Source organism: Oratosquilla oratoria, chromosome 11 (genome assembly GCF_046742065.1).
Source record: "Oratosquilla oratoria isolate Oo_2021 chromosome 11, ASM4674206v1, whole genome shotgun sequence".
Taxonomy (NCBI): Eukaryota; Metazoa; Arthropoda; class Malacostraca; order Stomatopoda; family Squillidae; genus Oratosquilla; species Oratosquilla oratoria.
The window spans coordinates 28341599-28363564 of NC_134787.1; the positions used below are offsets into that span (position 1 = coordinate 28341599).

The 21966-nt window shown below is 41.4% G+C and overlaps 2 protein-coding genes across 2 annotated transcripts in view; one reads left to right on the forward strand and one right to left on the reverse strand.

Moving 5' to 3' along the window:
- fs(1)M3 (female sterile (1) M3) overlaps window positions 1–18495 on the reverse strand; it is a 233366-nt gene extending 214871 nt beyond the window's left edge. The window contains exons 1-4 of the mRNA XM_076192535.1: window positions 18487–18495; window positions 10392–10557; window positions 5386–5512; window positions 4391–4523 (exon numbers count right to left, since the gene is read on the reverse strand). Of these exons, the coding sequence (XP_076048650.1) occupies window positions 4391–4523; window positions 5386–5512; window positions 10392–10529 (398 nt within the window). The 5' untranslated portion in view covers window positions 10530–10557; window positions 18487–18495. The remainder of the gene's footprint in view (window positions 1–4390; window positions 4524–5385; window positions 5513–10391; window positions 10558–18486) is intronic.
- On the forward strand, window positions 11884–14865 carry LOC143029995 (uncharacterized). The gene is made up of 4 exons (XM_076193205.1): window positions 11884–12197; window positions 12328–13578; window positions 13670–13959; window positions 14108–14865. The coding sequence occupies exons 1-4, from the start codon at window positions 11884–11886 to the stop codon at window positions 14863–14865; spliced, it is 2613 nt and encodes an 870-aa protein (XP_076049320.1).
- Window positions 18496–21966: the final 3471 nt, after the last annotated feature.

Consider the following 21966-nt stretch of genomic DNA (forward strand, 5'->3'; position numbering starts at 1 on the left):
TAATGGGAGAGAGTGGGGGAATATCAGGTCATCTTTTTAGAGGGTAAGTCGAGAGTGGAGGACAGATGGAGAAAGAGGAAAAGGACAGAAGGTAGGGAGGTGCTTGAAGTGAACTGCTTAAATAAGAAAAGGAGAAGCACAAGAAGAAGCTGAGAGAGGAGTGGGAGGGAGTGAAGGATAGAGTAGAACTAGGAGTGGAGGAATGGGGATGATTCAAGGAGGGAGTCATAAGATGTGCAAAGATGGTGTGTGGAACAAGAAGGATGGGAGGAGATAGGAAGGTTGATGAATGGTGGGATGAGGAAGCATAGAAGGTTGTAGAAGAGAAGAGCTTTCACAGATTGATTACAAAATAAGACGAGAGAATCATACGAGAGGTACAAATAAGTAAAGCATAAGATAAAGGAAGCAAAGATGTGAAATGGGTAAGAGTTCAACAGAAAAATTGAAAAAAAAAACATGTTTTAGAAGGAAATTAAGAGAGGAAGAGGAGGGATTGAGCAAGTTAGTAACAGTTTGGGTAAATGTGGGTAAAAGTAGGAATACAGAAGGTCTGAAAAAAGGAGGTAGAGTGATGGACTGACTGGTGAAGTTATTTAATGTTTCAGAGGTGTAGAGTGCTGGAGGTCTGGAGGAATGCCTGTATAGTTCCACTTTTCAAAGGAAAAGGGGACAAGTGTGAGTTGTAGTTTCAGAGGGATCAGCTTGTTGACTGTAGTTGGGAAGGTTTATGGGAGGGTCTTGATTGAGAGGATTAGGAGAGCAACAGAGGGAGTAATTGGCGAGGATTAGTAGGTTTAGGTCAGGGAGGGGTTGTATACATACATACATACATATACCAAGGCTTTTTCCCCCTTACAAGGGAGGTAGCCAAAAAGGAAAAGGCATAAAATCATTCCCACCCATTCCATCCCTGAATACACTCCACACCCCTCCACCCTCCCTCTTATCTTAGCACCTCCTGAATGACGGGTCATCCCTGCACCTTGTCCACTGCCCTGGGTCAGAAGCAGTGTTGCAAGACACAGCACATCCACAGCAAGGCTGCTTCATTAAATCGGCGGCCCACCCCTCTCCGTCCCCCATTGCATAAAAGGAGAAGATGGGGAGAAAGCCCTTCGGGCTGCATCAAATTTTGCTCACGCATACTACCTCACCCCCCATCCACCCGCCCATTCCACCTCATGCATCACATCATCCATATACAACCATTCTCCATTCACCCGTCCTTCCTCAACAGACATTTCCCTCTTCCCCAAAGCCCCCTTCACCCCATCCATCCACCTCATCCTAGGACGTCCCCTCATGTTCACTCCCTCCACATCTGCCTTCCATACCTCTTTTACTAGTCTTTCTTCACTCACTTTCCATGTGTCCAAACCATCCTAATACTCTTTCATCAACCCCATCTCCCAACTCCCTTTCCACCCCCGTTCTTCTCCTCGCCTCCTCATTTCTCACTCTATCTAGCCTAGTAACCCCCATCATACTTCTCAGACACCATCTCAAACACATTCAAACTCCTCTCTTCCTCTCTTATGTTCCATGTTTCTGCCCCATACAGTGCTGTTGGCACAATCACTCCTTCATACAGTCTCCTCTTAGCATCCATTCCCAAATGTCTATTCCTCATTACACTCTTCAATCCACCAAGGCATTTACTCGCTTCTCTCTATCTACATTCTACCTCCACCTTCACTCCACCTTTTCCTGCCACATTTGCACCCAAGTATCTAAAACTATCCACTTCCTCCAGTCGCTCTCCCTTAATGCTCACTTCCAGTCTACTGCCACTTTCACCCCTTGTACATCTCATCACCTTACTTTTACCCACATTTATCTTTAGCTTTCTTCTATCACATACTCTCCCAAACTCTGTCACCAACTTCCTCAGTCCTTCCTCCGATCCTGCCACAAGCGCAGTGTCATCAGCAAACAACAGCTGGCTCACCTCCCACTTTTCTCCATTTTCTTTAACCATCTCCAATCCCTGACCCACTACCCTTGCATTTACCTCTCGCACTACCTCATCCATGTATTAGTTGAACAGCCAGGGCGACATAACGCATCCTTGACGAAGTCCCACCTTTACCTCGAACCACTCACTCACTCCATTTCTAATCCTGACGAGCTCTCCTACTCTCATAACTCTTGACAGCTCCTAGAAGCTTTCCTCCTATCCCATATACCTGCATAACCTGTTGTATAGATAAGATTTTTGTGGCAAGATGTGTGCGAGAAAGCTTTAGGAAAGGCAAGTACGTTTTTTAGGCTTATGGATTTGAAAAATGTGTATGACAGGGTAAACAGGATGGCGCTGTGGGAGGTATTGCAGATATATGGGATAGGAGGAAAGCTTTTAAGAGCAGTCAAGAGTTTTTACAAGAGTAGTAGAGATTGAGTTAGGATTAGAAATGGAGAGTGGTTTGAGGTAAAGGAGGGACTTCATCAGGGATGTGTTATGTCACCTTGGCTGTTCAATTTATACATGGATGGGGTGGTGCGAGAGGTTATGAGATGTACAAGGGGAGAAAGTGGCAGCAGACTGGAAGTGATTATTAACCACTTCAGTACGGGACTTAAATCTCGCGGGCAGCAGCCAATGCCAGCCGTATGACGTGTCGTAATAATAATCGCATCATAAAATATAGTCACCGCTTATATCGATCGTTCTCTTTCACCCGCGAATTTTGAAAACCACAGAGAATGGGATTCAGGGCGCATTTGGGAGAATGTAAAAACACAGGGGCGACTACAATAAATATAATCAAGATGCCGATATGGCTGTGTCGCAAATCCACTTGCTCCTCATGACGCCTACGTGTGCGGCACCGTATGGAAGGGGTTAAGGAGAGAAACTGGAAGAAGTGGATAGTTTTAGATACTTGGGTGTGAAGATGGAGGTAGAATGTAGATCGAGAGAAGCAAGTAAATGCCCTGCGGGATTAAAAAATGTAAAGAGAAATAGACATTTGGGAATGGATGCTAAGAGGAGATTGTATGAAGGAGTGATTGTGTTGACAGCACTGTATGGGGCAAAAACATGAAGCATAAGGGAGGAAGAGAGGAGTTTGAATGTGCGAGATGAGGTGCCTCAGAAGTATGGTAGGGGTTACAAGGCTGGATAGAGTGAGAAACGAGGTGAGGAGGAGAGCAGGGGTGGAAAGGGAGTTGGGAGAGGGTTGATGAAAGAGTATTGGTATGGTTTGGACACAGAAAGAATGAATGAAGAAAGATTAGTAAAAGAGGTGTGGAAGGCAGGTGGAAGGAGTGAACATGAAGGAGTGACCTAGAACAAGATGGATAGATGGGGTATAAGGGGCATTGGGAAAGAGGGGAATGTCTGTTGAGGAAGGACAGGAGAGGACAGAAAATAGAGTTGAACGAAGAATGGTTGCATATGGATGATGCTGTGATGCACAAGGGGAGTGGGTTGGGGATGGGGGGATGGGGGGATGAGGGAGTACGTGAAATATAAATTGAAGCAGTCCAAAGGATTTCTCCCTATCTTTCTCCATTCCTGCATGCGGGGACAGAGGGGGGTTGTTAATTTAACCCCTTCCATACGGTGCCGCACACGTAGGCGTCATGGACTTAGATCTCGGTGGCAGCAGCCAATGCCAGCCGTACGACGTGTCGTAATAATACTCGCATCATAAAATATAGTCACCGCTTATATCGATCGTTCTCTCTTCACCCGTGAATTTTGATAACCATAGAAAATGCGATTACAAAAGAATTAGAAAGAATGTCATTATGGAGGGGCGACTACAATAAATATAATCAAGACGCCGATATGGCAGCCCCGCGAATACACTCGCTCCCCATGACGCCTACGTGTGCGGCACCGTATGGAAGGGGTTAATGAAGTGGCCTTGCTGTGGATGTGCTGTGTCTTGTGACACTGCTTCTGACCCAGGGCAGTGGGCAAGATGCAGGGATGAGCCCCAGATGACCCATCATCCAGGAGGAGCCAAGAGGAAGGGAGGGGGTGGATGGGAATAGAATATATGGGGATGTAATGGGTGGGAGTGGTTTTTATGCCTTTTTTTCAGCTACCTCCCTTGTAAGGGAAAAAAAGCCTTTGATATATATTATTACTCTAAAAGAAAACTAGTAATACAGCAGCAACTTTACATTTTATGTGTGTAGTGTGATGAATTGTTCATATGGCAGCCGATGCTGCACACAAGAATTTGACTCGTACTGATGTGGCTTAAAATTAGTACATTGGTCTGTTGCCCCCATGACTCTCTCAGGAGACCCTTGTTCTCATGTGACTCCCAACTAACATGTTAGAACTAAAGCTCATGCAACCAAAATGTTACAAATTGCAGTAGTGTAATACCTAATACCCATAATATTCAAAGATAAATACTATATAACTCACTCGTTAAGGAAGACTACCAAAAAGAGACCACTCTGTGTCTGAAGCTTCACAATCCGCTGTACAGTATCAGGAAATTCAATTGCACCAGCATCTTGCACATCCAACACTACCATGGAGTTCGAACTCAAAATATCTGAAGGAGAAACATTTTGCATCAGGGGTACACCTACCGAGTCAACAAAACATTGGGTAATAAGCTATTTGGCTACAAGAAGTTAGGAAAGTGGGGAGACATTGAAGTTCCCCTACCATACCAGGTCAAAATGGGTTTGGTGTACCACCTTCTATTGTCATCATAATTTATGCTTAGTCAGGCAAAATACCAATGTCATAATTTTGTTCATATCAATGCCAATATCTTATTCAGTTAGGAACTCCTGCCAAGTAATGGGTTAAAAACTCCCAAGCTCATTCACTAACAGCTTTTCATTCAAAAAACCAATAATGGTCACTGAAAGAATTATGTTCTGGCCAATTTCAACTTGGCTGAACCCCTTCTTGGTAACTGGTTAAATAGGGTCACACTTGAGTGCTCTAATCCCCAAGGGATCAACAGATGGGGGGAGGGTTAAATATTTTGCCACATCTGTGGATACCGAGCCATTCTCCTGACATGTTAGAACTCGCATGCCATAGTGTCAGTGATTTTTTGGTCCAATGTGCCTATCAATTCCATTCCACAAAAATGTGATCATGTGATATTCACAGCTATGAAATTTTAATCTAATGGTCATTACTGACCTGTGGGGCATGACTTGTATTCATAAATGGTCGACCCCTACTGGACTTTAGTCAGAAGTATTGAAGGTTGACACTTTCCTGATTGCCTTGCAATGGAAGGGGATGAGATTACCTTGAGGGGAATTGTGGAGGGCATTTGCAAGAGTGAATGGGCAAGGGCCTGTATTAGGGAGGGTAACAATACTAAAAGACTGGTTACCTGGACTGAATACTTTCCAGTGGCCTTAGGGCTCAATCAAGAAAGACCAACTCACTTCGAATTATCCGCTTATGCTCAGCCATGAAGCTTTTGAACATGTCTGCTTCAGCCGATTCCAGAAGCTGTTCTGTGTAACCATTAAGGTCCGTAAGAGTAACAAGTTCTGTTGGGACTAATCCACCCTGCAACATAAAAGATCAATACATTCAAAATTAAAGTCTAGCCCCATACATTCACCAAAACAGTATATGGAATAAAGGATACTCTAAATGACCCATTCATCCTTCCAGCAAGTTTCACTTTCTCTTGAATGGTTACCTCACGAATCTTATTGCTGCTAACCAGACTGGAGAAACAAGCATACAAGCAAGCACACACTGAAGCGCACATGGAAGCAAGTAATCATAAACAAGCATAAAAGCATGCAAATGCCCAAGCAAACTAGGCAAACACTATAGAGGAGACATGACCCTAAAAGTGTTGTTCCTTTCCTATATACTACAACTGGGTTTTTTATTTGAAGTGTCTGGTGCTGCAACATCTAGGTCATATAGTATCGCTAACATTTTTCAACTGATCAAGTCTATTGGCTACAATTATTATTTTGGGTAAACTATTTGCTATGGTTAAGAAAATGGAGAAATGTGGGAGATAACCCAGTTGTCCGCCAACGACGCTGCGCTTATAACAGGATTGGAGGAGGGATTGAAGAAGTTAGTGTCAGTTTGGGAAGGTGTGCAAAAGAAGGAAGTCGAGGATAAATGTGGATAAAAGTAAGGTGAGATGTACAGGGTAGAGTGGCAGCAGACTGGAAGCGAGTATCATATGTATTTACCTAGTTGTATTATACGGAAAGGGAGCTATGCTCGTGGTGACCCATCTTTGTATCTCTCAGCATCGTTTTTTCTTAAAATCTTGAATAGTGTTTGCACACACTATTTGTCTAATTTGTTCCAAGTATCTATCACTGTAGGAAGCTATTTTTTTTTCAGACCACTTCTGTAATTATTTTAGTTTCTTTTCGTGTCCTCTTGTTTTTCCATTGTCCCATTTCAATAAATCATTCTTATCCAAGATTTCCATTACCTTCATAATTCTATAGATAGTAGGTCTCCTCTTTCCCTTCTTTGTTCCGGAGTTGGTAATTCTAATTTGGAGTCTTTGTTTATACGTCATTTTGGAAAGAGTGGGTGCCAGTTTTGTTGTTCTTTGTATTCGTTCTAATTTTTTTATATTCTTTTGGATACTGGGTGTCCACAGGGTTGCTGCGCTCGAATTTTGGTCTTATTAGTGTAGTTAAATTTTTTTGTCATTTCCTTGTCCAAATAGGCAAATACCACTTTTACTGAGCTCAATAAATTGTAGGTTTCTCCAACTATTTTATTAATATGCTTATCTGGTGTCAAGTCTTTGCTGATCATCACTCCAAGGTCTTTTTCCGAGTTTACTTTTTTGACTTCAATTTTATAATCTTCCCAGAGTCCATTTCCAGATCTTGTCCAAGTCTTCTTGTAACGAGTTGCAATCCTTAGTTTTTACTTTTAGTATTTTTGCACCATCTGCAAAGAAATTCATATAACACTACTCCTTCATCCATGTCATTTATGTATATGGCAAACATGATAGGAGCCAGTACTGATCCCTGCAGGACACCACTTTTCATTTCTTCCCAATTTGAGAATTTCTCTAATTACTACTCTCATTTTCCTCCCAGTCAGGAAGTCTTATCCATTCCAATAATTTTCCTCCAATGCCACCTATTGATTCTATCTTCCTTAGTTTATTGTGTGGTACCTTATCAAATGCCTTTTGTAGGTCTAGAGACCTACAAGAGGGGTGGGTGGACTGCATGTACCTGGATCGAGAAGGCATTTGATAAAATACCTCAGTTGACTTGTGTGGAAACTGCAGCATGTTAGAGGACTGAGAGGCGAACTATTAGAATGGATTAAAGTTTTTGAAGGAAAGATACATGAGGACAGTAGTAAATGACAAAATGTCAAGCTGGAGAGCAGTAATGAGCATAGTTGGACAAGGTTCAGTGCTTGCACCAATAATATTTCTTGTCTAAGTTAATGACATGATGGTAGGAACAAGCTATGCAAACATGTTTACAGATGTAAAAATTATGAGAAGAGTGAAAAATGTGGAGGACGGTAGAATACTGCAAAAAGATCTAGATACTATTTTTGCATGGAGCCAAGAATGAGAAATGAAGTTCGATACCAAAAGATGCACAATGCTGGAAATAGGTAAAAAAGCCAAAATGCCATCCTTAACCACTTCCATACGGTGACGCCTACATAGGCGGCATGAGGAGCAAGTGGGTACTCGATGCCGACATCGGCATCTTGATTATGTTTATTGTAGTCGTACCTATGTAATCTCCATTCTCTCTAAACTGGCTTCATCATATTTTCTATGGTTATCAAAATACACGGGTGAAAGAACGAACGATTGAGCACCAACTTTATTTTTTATAATGCGATTATTATGACGCAACATCACACGTCGGGCAGCTAATGCTGCCAGACGTGCGATGTGCCCCGGAGTGAAGAGGTTAAAGTATTCCTTGGGATATGAACACTTTACAAAAGTAAACAAGGGGAAAGATTAGGAGTCCTGATAAAAGACCTGTCACCTGAGAAATATCAGCAGGATTGTGGAAGAGATTTATGGACTACTGCAGATTAAAGTGGCATTCCATTATATGGATGAAGAGATGAAAAAATGGAACACCAGTATGTCTAAAACTGGAATTGTCAGTAGTATGGTCCCCATACAAAGTGATGGATATAAGCAAGATGAAGAGAATACGAAGGACATCAACCAAACTGGTCCCCAGTCAGGCATATAAACCATACGAGGAAAGACTATAGGTACTGGATCTGCCAACTTTGAAAGATCGAAGAGAAAGGTGACACGAGTGTTCAGGTCACTAAATGGGTTAGATTGCATTGATAGAAGAGATCTCCTGATAAAAGATGGAAGGGCTTTAAGAGGTCATGGTTATAAATAAATCAAGACCACATGTCGAAAGGATGAAGAATTACAGTTTTCCATATGGATGTACAAATGTGGAACAGCTTAGATGATATAACCCAAGCTCAAACAATACAAGATTTCAAATCTAAACATGGCAATTGAAATCAAAGATATAGATTAAGTTGGAACCATATATAAAGGAGTCTATGTATGTTAGAAAATTAGAGAATAGGAGACAGGACCCAATGAATGTTGATTCTTTCCTGTATATTAGGTAAATACACAAACCCCCACCATATCAAAGTGGTTCCTATTAGGGGGGTTGGCTGATTGAAGATAAGATATGACGAAACTACAGGTTAGTATCATTAACAAGCACAATAGTAGAACTATGTGAAAGGACTTTCAACGACTCGCATATTTTGAAGAGAAACAGAACATTATAAAGCGCAATTCACATAAGCAAAGTGGAAAAAAGCTTCTGTGAAAATGGGGAATTTGTGCCAAAACACTGCTTGTATAAACTGCACTTAAAGATCAGTAACCCATGAATACCCACAAAGATAAGCTACCACACACGTTAGCTTGTAAAGAGTAGCAACTCCAGAGATGTGCTTATAAATATAAAAAATAAAAAAAAATAAAAAAAAATAAAAAAATAGCCTGACCTGCTCAGAATGAGCTTTTTAAGATCAGCCACCCATATTAGCTTCTAAAGATAATCAACCCTCAGGTACTCGGGGATTGCAGACTTTCACAACATCCAAGAAGCAGAGAGTCTGGCTCAAGACTCTGGATGGTCATGTGTCAAACCTTTTAAACTTTTACTCAAGAGTGGGATTCATGCAAGATGCTTGCAAACAAACTTTAGTGGGTATGAAATAAAATGTTGATGAAAAACATGAATATTAAAATTCTGTACCTTGTTAAATATAAACTTCCACCTTCATCTTAAAACAACTAAACTATGGTCAATACTTCTGTAATAATTGTACACTTATTACTCCTGATAATACCAGATTTATTTGGCAGAGTACATCTTACCTACAGATCATGAACACAAGCTAATCACTACTCATGATGTGGGAAATGGAAGGGGAGACTATTACTTCACTGACTTCACTTCTGCAATTACATCACCTTCCCTGTCTAAAAGAGACTTGGTCTTCATCCAAGGGTATGGACTCGATATTTGTTCAGTTGTGTACGTGGACGCGATATAGCGTCAGAAAATTAAATATTAATTTTGTAAATTATAATACATGAACGTAATATGCAAATTTCTTGGCGGAAATAAAAAAAAAAAATACCTTGCTACAAGCAAATATACCAATGAACGAAGTCGCTAGCATAGGCTCGGGACGCCATCTTGTCATTTGTCAAGCGTTGTCTGCCAGGTACAGTTAAGGCCTGGTGTATGCCCTCGGTACTTCCGCCAGTACCTCGCGATGTATATATTCTTGAAGGAATGCTCTGGAGCTGAAATACATGCATTCCTTCAAGCTATGAAAAACCTATATACCCCGCAATCAGAGTGATTGAACAGGCCGCCAACATCCGTGACAACGATGATGATCCGGATGACCTTAAATTACAGGTACCAATTTACTAAATACACGTTAGGTTAGACGAATTTATCCTTTCATTTCTTCAACATCGGCATCTATCATAAACATGGCGTATCATTCATCCGGCGAGACTTCGTTACTTACGAAATCTGTTTTAGCAACTTTGTTTTTTATTTCCACCAAGAAAATTGCATATTACATTCATACATTATAATTTACAAAATTAATAATTAATTTTCTGATGCTATATCGTGTCCATGTATACAACTGAACATTTACCGTACTGTATTGCCTGCAGAAACCAACCTGGAACTTGGGTCCCTCTACTCCCATACCAAGATGTACAGATTTTAGTCTGGTTAACACTAAATTGGTTCTGTTATATGGTATCCTTTCAGTGGACAAGTTGAGCATCCATGAATTTCAAGAACAGTGAAATAACAGTCAAACAACTATTGCATAATATAGTTAAAATGGACACTAACCATCATACACCTACATATCTTACCAGGGAGGCATCCAAGGTTGAAGGTAATGCACGACTCAGACCATCTTCTGTGGCAGTCCAACTGCTGCCTACTATCAATAACAGCATAAAATATATTGGCCATCTGAAAAGCCATTGATGGGTCTTGTCCTTACCCATCCTGGATGAAGTACACTTCTGAAGCGATCTGCAAACAAAAATCATACTAGGTCTTATAATACATATGAAGTTAAACATACCCCTACCCCTTCTTAAATTGCCTATTAATGCAAACTGAATTGACCCAAGATTAGTACGAGATGTGGAATGCAAAGGTGGATGGAGTGAACTCTGGGATGACAGAGGATGAGATGGGTGGATAGGGTGAAAAGGGGTTGGAGCAAGAGGGGAATGTCTGTTGAGCATGAAAGGGAGAAGGCAGGAGATAGGGGTGAGTGGAGAGGGTTGTGTATTGATATTGTGATGCAAGGGTCATTCCAAGGTATTTCACTTCATAGGTTAATATTTATCATGACAAAAGGAGGGTAGGGATCTCTTCTACCCTCCTCAAGTGGCAGAATCTAATTCCCTTAGTCTTCTGGGTAGAGAATTTAAAACCATGTCATAGTACCCAATTTGATGCAGCATTTACACTATGGTGAATTTTTCTACATGCTTCGACAGCAGAACCACTACTATAGCTCATGAAATCATCTGCATACAATACACCTTGAACCCCAACAGGGATAGTTTCTGTTGTATTATTGCTATTGCTTTGTACTATCATTACCATTGCTATTGCGCATGTCGACGTTCACGCCTATGTTGACTGATCTTACATAATAATAAACAATGTGTACGAGCATCCCACGCGTATCATTCACCCGACATGGTGGCAGCGGGTGGTTTTTCGCCTATTTACGCAATTAATAGTCGAATACCGAGAAACCACGTCTCGTAAGACACGCTATAAACTTCAGTGAACATCCTCAATTGGGAAAATCACGAAAACAATAGCTGTAGTGGGTACGAAACGCGTGTGAAAATCGTGCCAGACTGCCGAGTTCGGAGCAAGTGCGAACTAGTGGTTTTTCGACTATTTACGCAATTGATAGTCGAATACCGAGAAACCACGTCTCGAGAGATACGCTATAAACTTCGGTGAACATCCTCAATTGGGAAAATCACGAAGAAAAACTACCATAGTGGACTAGAAGTGCTTGTGTAACTTGTACCAGACTACCGAGTTCGGTGAAGGAGCGTGCCCTTCCCTCAGTGTTACATAAGTTTCCCCTCTTGCTTACGTAAACGCCCACGACGGACGATCGCAAATCGTTCGTATCGGTACTGCTGACAGTGTTCCGCTACCCTAGGCTATTCGTGAACAGTGTAATTCAGTGTAATTATTCCCTACTGGCGACGGTAAACGACGTATATTCTCAAATAAACCTCCGAAAACGTTGTGGTTGTGCACTGGCGTTTGACAACGCAGACGACATCCACAGCAGTGACGACAGTGGAAGGATAGTCTACGATGTCTGCATACCAGATTCCAGCACCCCCACCCATGTCTTTGAAAGGAGACGTGGTGGAGAACTGGAAGGTTTTTGAAAACTCGTGGCACTACTACACAATTGCCACTGATCTGAACTTAAAATTGAAGAACGCCGATGGATCAGATAATATCGAGGGAATGAACAAAGTGGCCGCCACTCTATGTACTGTCATGGGAACCGAGTGCCAAAAAGTTATGAATTCTCTTCCTACGCTGACAGAGCAAGACAAGAAGAATCCTGCTAGAATACTCGCCGAGCTGCAGAAGCAGTTCATACCCCAGCGGAATGTTTTGTATGAACGGTTTCTCTTCTACTCAGCCGCTCAGAGGAGCAACGAATCCGTAGACGAGTATGTGCTCCGTCTTCGTCAGCTCAGTGAATCCTGTGTTTGAAAACTTGAAAGACTCTTTCCTTCGTGACAGAATTGTCGTAGGTACAACGGATGAAGCAGGGAGAGAACGACTACTCCGTGAACGGCCTGTCCCAGACCTCAACAAAGTGATCGAAAGCCTCAAAGCAGCAGAAATCTCCAGAACACATAAGCAAGTAATTACAGGTAAAGTGCAAGCTGCAGTTGAGTACACAAACAAGCGGAAAGGTGCCAGTACATCTTCAACGAGGAAACTTGTGCACCAAAGACACCTCAAAGAAGATGTATGGAAACCACCGAAACCGAAACAGACAGGAAAGAAGAGAGGTGAATCTCCTTTCAAAGCGTCTGGGCTTAGCCCGCCCAGGTGTAGATGGTGTGGGAACACAGATAGACATTTCAGAAAAAACTGCCCAGCCAGAAATTCCAAATGTCACATATGCGCACGTGTCGGCCATTATGCTTCGGCTTGCCTAAGGTCAACATCCATCCATGAGATAGAAGAGGATGATTGTGATGAAGTAGATAATTCTTTTATGTTAGGGGAAGTCAAATCTGCTAGTGAGAATTTTTGGTCAGTTGATGTGACAATAGATAGGAAAGTGACTAACTTTAAACTTGATTGTGGATCCAAAGTGACAATTGTTAGTGACAAAACACCTTGGCTTAAGAAGTGTAACCTCACAAAAGCAGATAGTGACTTCCGAGGACCAGGGGAAGTCAATCTCAATCACCTTATTAAAGGGAAAATTGTAGATGCTGTACTTGAATTAGGTGGTAGGAGACATATAGAAAATGTGTATGTTATGACAGGTCAGAGTAATAATCTTTTGTCGAAATCAGCTATAGAAGCTCTCAAACTGCTGAAACCTGCTAAAGAGGTGTATAACAGACAAGGCAGCGAACTTCAAGGAAGAATTTCCCAAGCTTTTCAGCAGACTAGGGTTACTCAAATCTACATACAGAAAGATGATATTCCTCATTGCCTGTATACCCCAAGACGGGTACCCCATCCTCTGCTACCAAAAGTAAAGAAGAAACTACAGTCCATGGTCCACCAAAAAGTCATTTCCCCTGTAACTGTACCTACAGAGTGGTGCTCAGGGATGGTTAACGTTGTTAAACCCAATGGTGATGTGAGAATTTGTGTGGATCTGACACCTCTGAATAAAGCCGTGAAGAGGGAAGTACACCCTATGGCCAGTGTAGACGAGAATCTTGCCAAGTTAAGAGGTAGTAAAGTTTTTACAAAACTTGATGCCAACTCTGGATTCTGGCAGATACCACTTGATGAAGAATCAAGGTTGCTGACAACCTTTGTGACTCCATTTGGGCGCTATTGCTTCAATCGTTTGCCTTTCGGCATTAGCTCCGCCCCAGAAAATCTTCCAAAGGACCATGTCTACCATACTGGAAGGTTTAGAAGGAGTTGTTTGCCACATGGATGATATCCTCATCCATGGGCCCACACAGGAGATTCATGACAATCGAGTTCGAGAAGTGTTATGTCGACTACAGGGAGCAGGAATCACCCTAAACGACAAATGTGAGTTTTCAAAAGGACACATGAAATTCCTGGGCCACATCATTTCAGAGAAAGGCATTGAAGCAGATCCAGGAAAAACCAAAGCTGTCCAAGATTTCCCAAGACCCAGGAATGTAACTGAACTGCAAAGGTTCAACGGTATGGTAAATCAGCTTGCCAAGTTCATTCCTGACCTAGCCGATGTAAATGAACCACTTCGCCAGCTTCTAAGGAAGAGTCAACAATGGTTCTGGGACCAACCACAAGAAACTGCATTTCAAACAATCAAACAAACTTGTGTCCACAGAGATCCTAGCCCATTACGACCCAAACAAGACATGCATTATTGCTGCAGATGCTTGTCAAGATGGTCTTGGCGCTGTTCTTATACAAATGGATGACACAGGGCACCGTCGTCCTATTGCTTATGCTTCAAGATCACTCAGTGACACTGAGAAGAGGTATGCAGTTATTGAAAAAGAAGCTTTAGCAGCTACTTGGGCTTGTGAAAAGTTTAAGGACTACGTTTTAGGAACAGTCTTCAAGCTTGAAACAGATCACCGCCCTTTAGTGCCTTTGCTCTCAAGTACTGATTTGTCAAAACTTCCATCTAGAATTCTTCGCTTCCGTCTCCGACTAGCAAGGTATTCACCAGAAGTGACATATGTACAAGGCGTTCATCAGAAAACAGCTGATGCTCTATCGCGAGCTCCTACAAGTCTTCCTACAAAAGCTGATCTAGAGCTTATAGAAGAAGTGGAAGAAAGCCAAGAAGGTAATTTTAAAGTTATCCCAGCTACAGAACGACGCCTGGGAGAGATCAAAGCAGCTCAACAAGCAGATGCCATCTGCAAACAAGTACAAGCTTATTGTCTAGATGGGTGGCCTTCAATAATGCCTTCTCAGCCACTCTTGAAACCATACTGGGAGAAGAAACAGCATTTGACAGTCAATCAAGGACTACTAATGTTTAACAACCGCATTGTTGTTCCAACCTCCCTACAGCTGGATTTTCTCAATGCTTTACATGAAGGTCATTTAGGAATTACTAAGTGCCAAGGATGAGCAAGTTACTCAGTTTGGTGGCCTCTCATCACAAAGCAGATAGAATCTATGGTTAACAAGTGCCATATTTGTGCTAAGCTACGACCTGAACCAAAGGAATCTCTCTTACCGATGTCCTTTCCAGACAAACCTTGGAGCCGAATCGGTACAGAACTTTTTGAATTAGAGGGTAAGTCATACATCATTGCAGTTGATTATTCCAGTAGATGGTTTGAGTTCAGAGAACTGAAGAATACCACAACTATTGCAGTCACAACAGCTCTTGCAGATATTTTCTCCATACATGGAATTCCTGAAACTGTTGTATCCGATAATGGACCTCAGTACTCCAGCCAGGAGTTCAAAGAATTTGCCAAGTGTTGGGGGTTTACACATGTTACCTCATCACCCCTACACCCACAAGCAAATGGGGAGGCAGAACGGGCAGTCCAGACAGCTAAAAACATCCTTAAAAAGAACGCTAACCCTTATTTAGGACTACTTGCCTGTCGTTCAGCTCCACTTAGAAATGGTTCGACCCCAAGTGAAATACTGATGAGTAGAAAACTAAGAACAAAATTGCCAGTACTCCCGGATACGTTGAGACCAAAGGGATATAACCAAGATGACCTACTAGAAAAAGAGGAACTCTATAGAGAGAAATACTCTAAGAACTACAACAACCACCATCGTATCCAGACATTGCCAGCTCTTCAAGCAGGTGATAAGGTATACATACGAGACCAAGAACGTTATGGAGAAGTAACACAGAGACTGACTCAACCGAGATCATACAAAGTCCTGACTGATGCAGGTTCCACAATAACAAGAAACCGACACTCTCATACACACAGGTGAACACAGTAAATCGCCTAACACTGAACCCAAAGAAGGGACTCCCACCCTGCTCGGTTCTTCTGATAATTCCATCCATGTCAGTGATATTCCTACAGGTGCATCTACTTCTGTTGTTTGTCCTAGCACTAAACCTAGTGTACCTAGCCCATCACAAATTGAAGTTAGAAGGTCCGGCAGAGTGCCTAAACCCAATGTACAACCAGAAATGGTTTACTACTAAGTGTATGTTATGTACCGTATCACAAATAATAGTATCTAATTTTGTACTTAATTCTAAAGGTTTACTCTAGTTGATATGTCATCACTATGCTTTCTTTTGCAGCCCTTTGGGGAATTACTAACTGTTACTTACTGAAGTTTATTTTGAGATTTTGTAAACTTGAAGGGGGATGTTGTATTATTGCTATTGCTTTGTACTATCATTACCATTGCTATTGCGCATGTCGACGTTCACGCCTATGTTGACTGATCTTGCATAATAATAAACAATGTGTACGAGCATCCCACGCGTATCATTCACCCGACAGTTTCCACGAGGCTATTTATAGCTGTGCTAAGAAGTGTTACACTAAGAACACTTCCAATGAATTCCTTCTTCCTGCAAATACTTGGATGAAAACCGATTCAACCCTAACTTTCATGTAGTTTGACAGAAAATCTTTTGTGCTATAAAATATTTCCACCTACACCCCAACCAGCTAGTTTTAATATCCCAGCCCTCCAAGTAGTACCATAGGCTTTCTCAAGGTCAAAGAAGACTCCAATTGTTTGAGCTTGGTTTGCAAATGCAGACTGATATTGATTTTGATTTGAAGGTTATGGTGCTGCAACATCTGGGTCATGTAGCATCACTAACATTTTTTAAAAGTGATCAAGCTATTAAGCTAAATTTTTTATTTTGGTTAACTATTTGCTAATCTATTAATAGACTAATGAATAAATAAAATAGGTATCTAAAATTTTATCTTTTAAAGTAGGGGATGGGGAGAGTCCAATGATGGAAAAAGTTCAGATGTGGAGCTATTATTCTTTTAAGAGGCCAGATTTTTCCACAAACTTGAGTACCTCATGTCCCAGGGAAAGGGTCTTCTTTCCTAGTATTTTGGAGATTCAATATATTCCATTCTCACTGGGACAATGGAAGAGGTATTGTCCCCATAGTTCCCTCAGCCTGGGACACTTAACCCCTTGAGTACCGGATGTGTTTTGCGACACCAGCGTGTCACAGCTGAGTGCACCCGCCAGGAACCAAGCGTGCTCCCCATGACACGCATGTGTCACAGTTATAAGCTGTGTGTATTGAGGGCTCTCAAGGCCTTGGTTTCTGGGTTATTTCTACCCACGTGGTGGCAAGTGTCTGTTTCCAAACATAAGGCTCCAGCCATTCATGGGACGGTTTGAAACATTTTACGTAAGGTTGACGGGTCGGTAACGAAGGGGTTAAGAAGCATCCTACTGTCCAAGACCAGATCACCCTTCTGTAGGAAGTTATCCAATGCTAGAAGTGGTGGACTACCCCAGATTTAACCCTCTAGATTGCACTAAGTAAAATGGAGAGACATTAAATGGTCACTGCTGCCCTATTGTATCTTTCTTGGGGTCAAATATAGAAATGCTATGGTATGATCAAGTCGTCTCGGTATGTTTTGTAGAAGTGCACACATTTTTAATATTCCATAATGATCATTGTTAAGTAAATGTGCACATATTCAAATCAATGTAATCAAAATTAAGCAGTTTTAACAAGACAGCTTTTTTAATGGCAAAATCCTCATTAATATGTAAACTTTAGCAACATCATAATGATTAATATATTCGTGAGTTTTGAGTTATGACCTGTACTTTCAGTTCACAGCAGCATTGAAGAAGTCTATTCACAAACCCATGTTGATGGAAATAATATTGCTCCAACAGCCTAATGTACCCCATGAAATATGTAAATGTACCACTGGAGGTACATGTACCCCAGGTTGGGAACATCTGCTCTGGTAAGAACCCAATTGGAATTTGCAAGTCAGATATGGGCTCAAGATGTAGATGCAATTAAGAATGTGCTGAGGAGAGCAACCAAGCTTATACAAATACTGATGAATCAGTAACGTGTAGCGACTGAAGTAGTTCGGACTACAGTCATTGGTTTACAGATGAGCAAGAGGTGACATATTACATAGTAACATACCGTTAGATATTGTCCGTCGTTTATGATTGGGAGGTTTGTGGTGACTATTCTACGCGAAGACCAAAGAACAAGTGGTCATAAAATATTTAGAAAACGTTTAAGATTAGAATGGAGGAAAAATTATTTGTAAAAGTTAACAACTGGAATGCGTTTTCCCAGTTTTCAAATTTGAAAGTAACTTTGATAAGGCGTGGAGCCGCCAGGAACTTTAGTGATACCATCCATTCTTTCTTCCATCATATTCCCAGCTGAAACTCCCAAGCTGGATGTACAGGCCTAACCAGGTCTCTTCCCGTAGGTCTACGAGAAAATAACCCACTCCAATTATTTGGGAACATTAGTCATTACATTTCAAATAGAATTTATATAATTATGTCAACATGGTCAGACTACACTAGTTTTGAGTAAAGTTCACATATAGTACTATACTGCCAGGTAATAGGTATATTATACAACACATGCGAGGACAAGAGTCAATACCACTGTTTAAAATACAACGTTACGTATGTTAAGAGTTTTATGAAGTAATTGTACTTGCGCAAATATATCCCTGTTCCGCGTTTGCCTCTCTCTCTCCAGTGTGACCGTTGTTTGCACCAACTTACCCCTGTGTCTTTTTCGACAATTGAAAGAATTGTAATTGTTCCGATACTGTATTCGAACGTTTCATGACTCAAATAGGCTTCGAAACTTATGCATACATTTCTATGTGTACTTCATATTTTTCATATTTTCATTGAGTAGTCCCAAATGACAACACAAATTAATTCTTGTTGCTGAATAAAATTCTAAACGGTGGTTGTTTGTCAAATTCCTAATCTGCAGATTTTTCGTATGCATTTAGTTGTCAAACAGAACGCACTGCTGTGGTGTTCTGCCGTACCTTAAAAAAACATGTAAGAATAAGATTTGTAAAAAAAAAAAAAATAAGTGACATCGATGATTCTGTAGTTTCAGTTTCCCATCTGACTACAGTATGAGTATGCACTGCGCAGTGTCGCAATAGGCCTTTCCATCGAACACTATAGGCATCTTCCTTGCAACCACAAACCTGTTTTCAACAGTTTCGGCAATAAAATATAATAAGAAACTTTTACGAAATGTATCATAATTAATAAACAATACTGCAACTATTCATGAGCACCTCACAGCGTATGGACATAAGTTGTAGTACTGCAGCTGGTTATTGTTTAAAACACAATACACAAAACTAGCCACTTGTAGGTAGTGGTGAAGCTGGTACATATCCTTGGTAGACTTTCGCCGTTGTAATACCTGAATAGAATCGCCAATGCCGACGATGTCAATCAAATAATTCCGACAGCTGACCCCGGACTCGAACCCTGTACTTGTATGTTAGTAAGTCTATGCTTTTACCGACCACGCTACTGAGACTATAAAACTCTTCAGGTTCACAACTAGCTACAAGTGGGGTTGGTTCTTCGTAAAATTGAGATTAGGACAGCAGTTAGCAATCGACTCAAATCCTGCGTGACTTGATAAACCCCGAGGTTGAGGAATAACATAGTCTCAGTAGCGTGGTCGGTAGAAGCATAGACTGACAAACATATAAGACCTAGGTTCGGGTACGGGGACAACTGCCGGAATTATTTTATTGGCATCGTCGTCATTAGCGATTCTATTCAGGTATTACAACGACGAAAGTCTATCAAGGATACGTACCAGCTTCACCACTACCTACAAATGGGCTTGGTTCTTCGTAAAATTGAGATTAGGACGGCAGTTAGCAATCGACTCAAATCCTGCGGGATTAGATTAACCGCGAGGTTACTACGGTATATAGTCTCAGCCAAGATCTATATATACCAGGTCTAACCACTTCCGACCGAATTTCGAGGGTGTTGGCGCAGCGGGCCCGTGAACGTCACCTGGCTGTTCAAAGTGGGGTTCGCGCGTCCAATCGCTGTCAGTTGAAGCTGGTGCGTCGTTCGGGTATGTTGCTGCCTCCGCTCGCACCGCTCCACGCAATTAGTTATATTCTGACAATGAAGATCTGTATATACCGGTATATATAGATCTTGACATTATGGCTTATTGTGACATTAAGGATTGTGGCTCAAACCAAAGAGGAAGTAAGCCAAATGTTAATTTTCATCGTTTCCCTGCAAACACACACACAGTACACACAAATGTGAACGTGTACACATATAAGCACACACGACGATATCTCACCTTCCCGTAAAATACAAGTATATAAACACACACACACACACACACACACACACACACACACACGGCTCGGTGGCGGATTGGTAAAGCACTGGCCTCACAAGCCAGAGAACCGGGGTTCGATTCCCCGGTCGGGCGGAGATAAGTTGGGTTTATCTCCTTTCACGTGTAGCCCCTGTTCACCTAGCAGTGAGTAGGTACGGGACGTTAGTCAAGGAGTTGTGTCCTTGCTGTCCCGGTGTGTGGTGTGTGAGTGGTCTCAGACCTACCCAGAGATCGGCTAATAAGGAGCTCTGAGCTCACTGCCGTAGGGTGGTGTCTGGCTGTCTCGACAGAGACTGCAGCAGATCCGAGGTGAATACACAAACACACACACACACACACACACACACACACACACACACACACACACACACACACACACACACACACACACACACACACAAATTTAAAAATAGTTTAGATAAAATGAGATATGAAGACGGTACCCCACGAGCATAGCTCCCCTTCCCGTATAATACAACTAGGTAAATACACACACACTGATAATAGCAATGAGCTAGAGAGAGAGAAAGATAACGGGGGGGGGGAATATAATAGTTCCAGTCTTCCTTGGCGTTTCACAGTTTTCTTCAGTGTTTCACAAAGAGAAAACGGAACCATCCTGATGACGTCAGAAGCTGCGCAGAACGACTCAAACGGTTAGACTTGGTGTATATAGATCTTGGTCTCAGCAGTGTGCTCGGTAGAAGCATAGACTTACGAATATATTAGTCCTGTGTTCGAATCAGGGGACAAATGTTGAAATTATTTGACATCGTCGTCATTGGCAATTCTATTCATATATATATATATATATATATATATATATATATATATATATATATATATATATATATATATATATATATATATATATATATATGTAGAAAAATTACCTGATGAGGACCACAATGGAAATAAGCGTTCATTCTTTTTGTGTTATCCTCGGCAATTTACATTTATTATTTGAAACTGTGTTCTTGTCATTATTTGCACTTCATGTACCGTATTTTCCGGCGTATAGTGCGCGACTTTTTTCCGTTGGAAGGGCCTAAAAATGGGGGGTGCGCCTTATCCGGTGGTGCGCATTATCTACGGCCTACGATAAAAATTCTGCGGCTGTGTGTGTAATTTTTTTCACAACAACGTGACGATGTTGGCCGTCACAAAGTCGGGATGGCACACTTCTCCGTGACGTTCCGTGAGAACAAGAAGAACAGCCATGGTGACATGAAAGAATGCGCCAGCATGGGCTATATAAATATTTGGTATAGGTAGGTATCTATCGAATCTTATTTTTCATGTTTAAATAGGTCTAAACACCATGAAACATGATCAATATTCATGATATTTGCCCATGTTCACAGCATCCTAGTTTGAATTTTTATGTTGGCTTTGTTGCTTCACTTTAGGTATGGTACAAATTCCGTTGCGGCCGTTCATAAACTTGTGTCAAACACCTGACTACAACACCCTCTTTCGGGAGTTATATTAACTAAACGTCACCTCGATGAGAGACTGTCCTACTTCACCACTGTCATTGCAGGTTCAAAGCTAAAACGAAACAGTCTGTAGTTTGTTTCAGTATTAAATAAAGAATGGTAAAGACGAATTATTTCCTCAGATATAAAATGAACATTTTCTGTAAAAATCCCGAAAATTTTCTGTATATTTTACTTTCAATAAACTTTTTTTAGATCATATTTCCTACAAACTATTTAAGCTACAAAGTAATAAGGGACCAGCGCACAACATGAGTCGTATACCGGTACATGTAGTTCCGACTTTTTCTTAGTTGTGTCCTGATTGATGCCTAAACTGACACTTAATTTAGTGACAAATCAACAGATTTC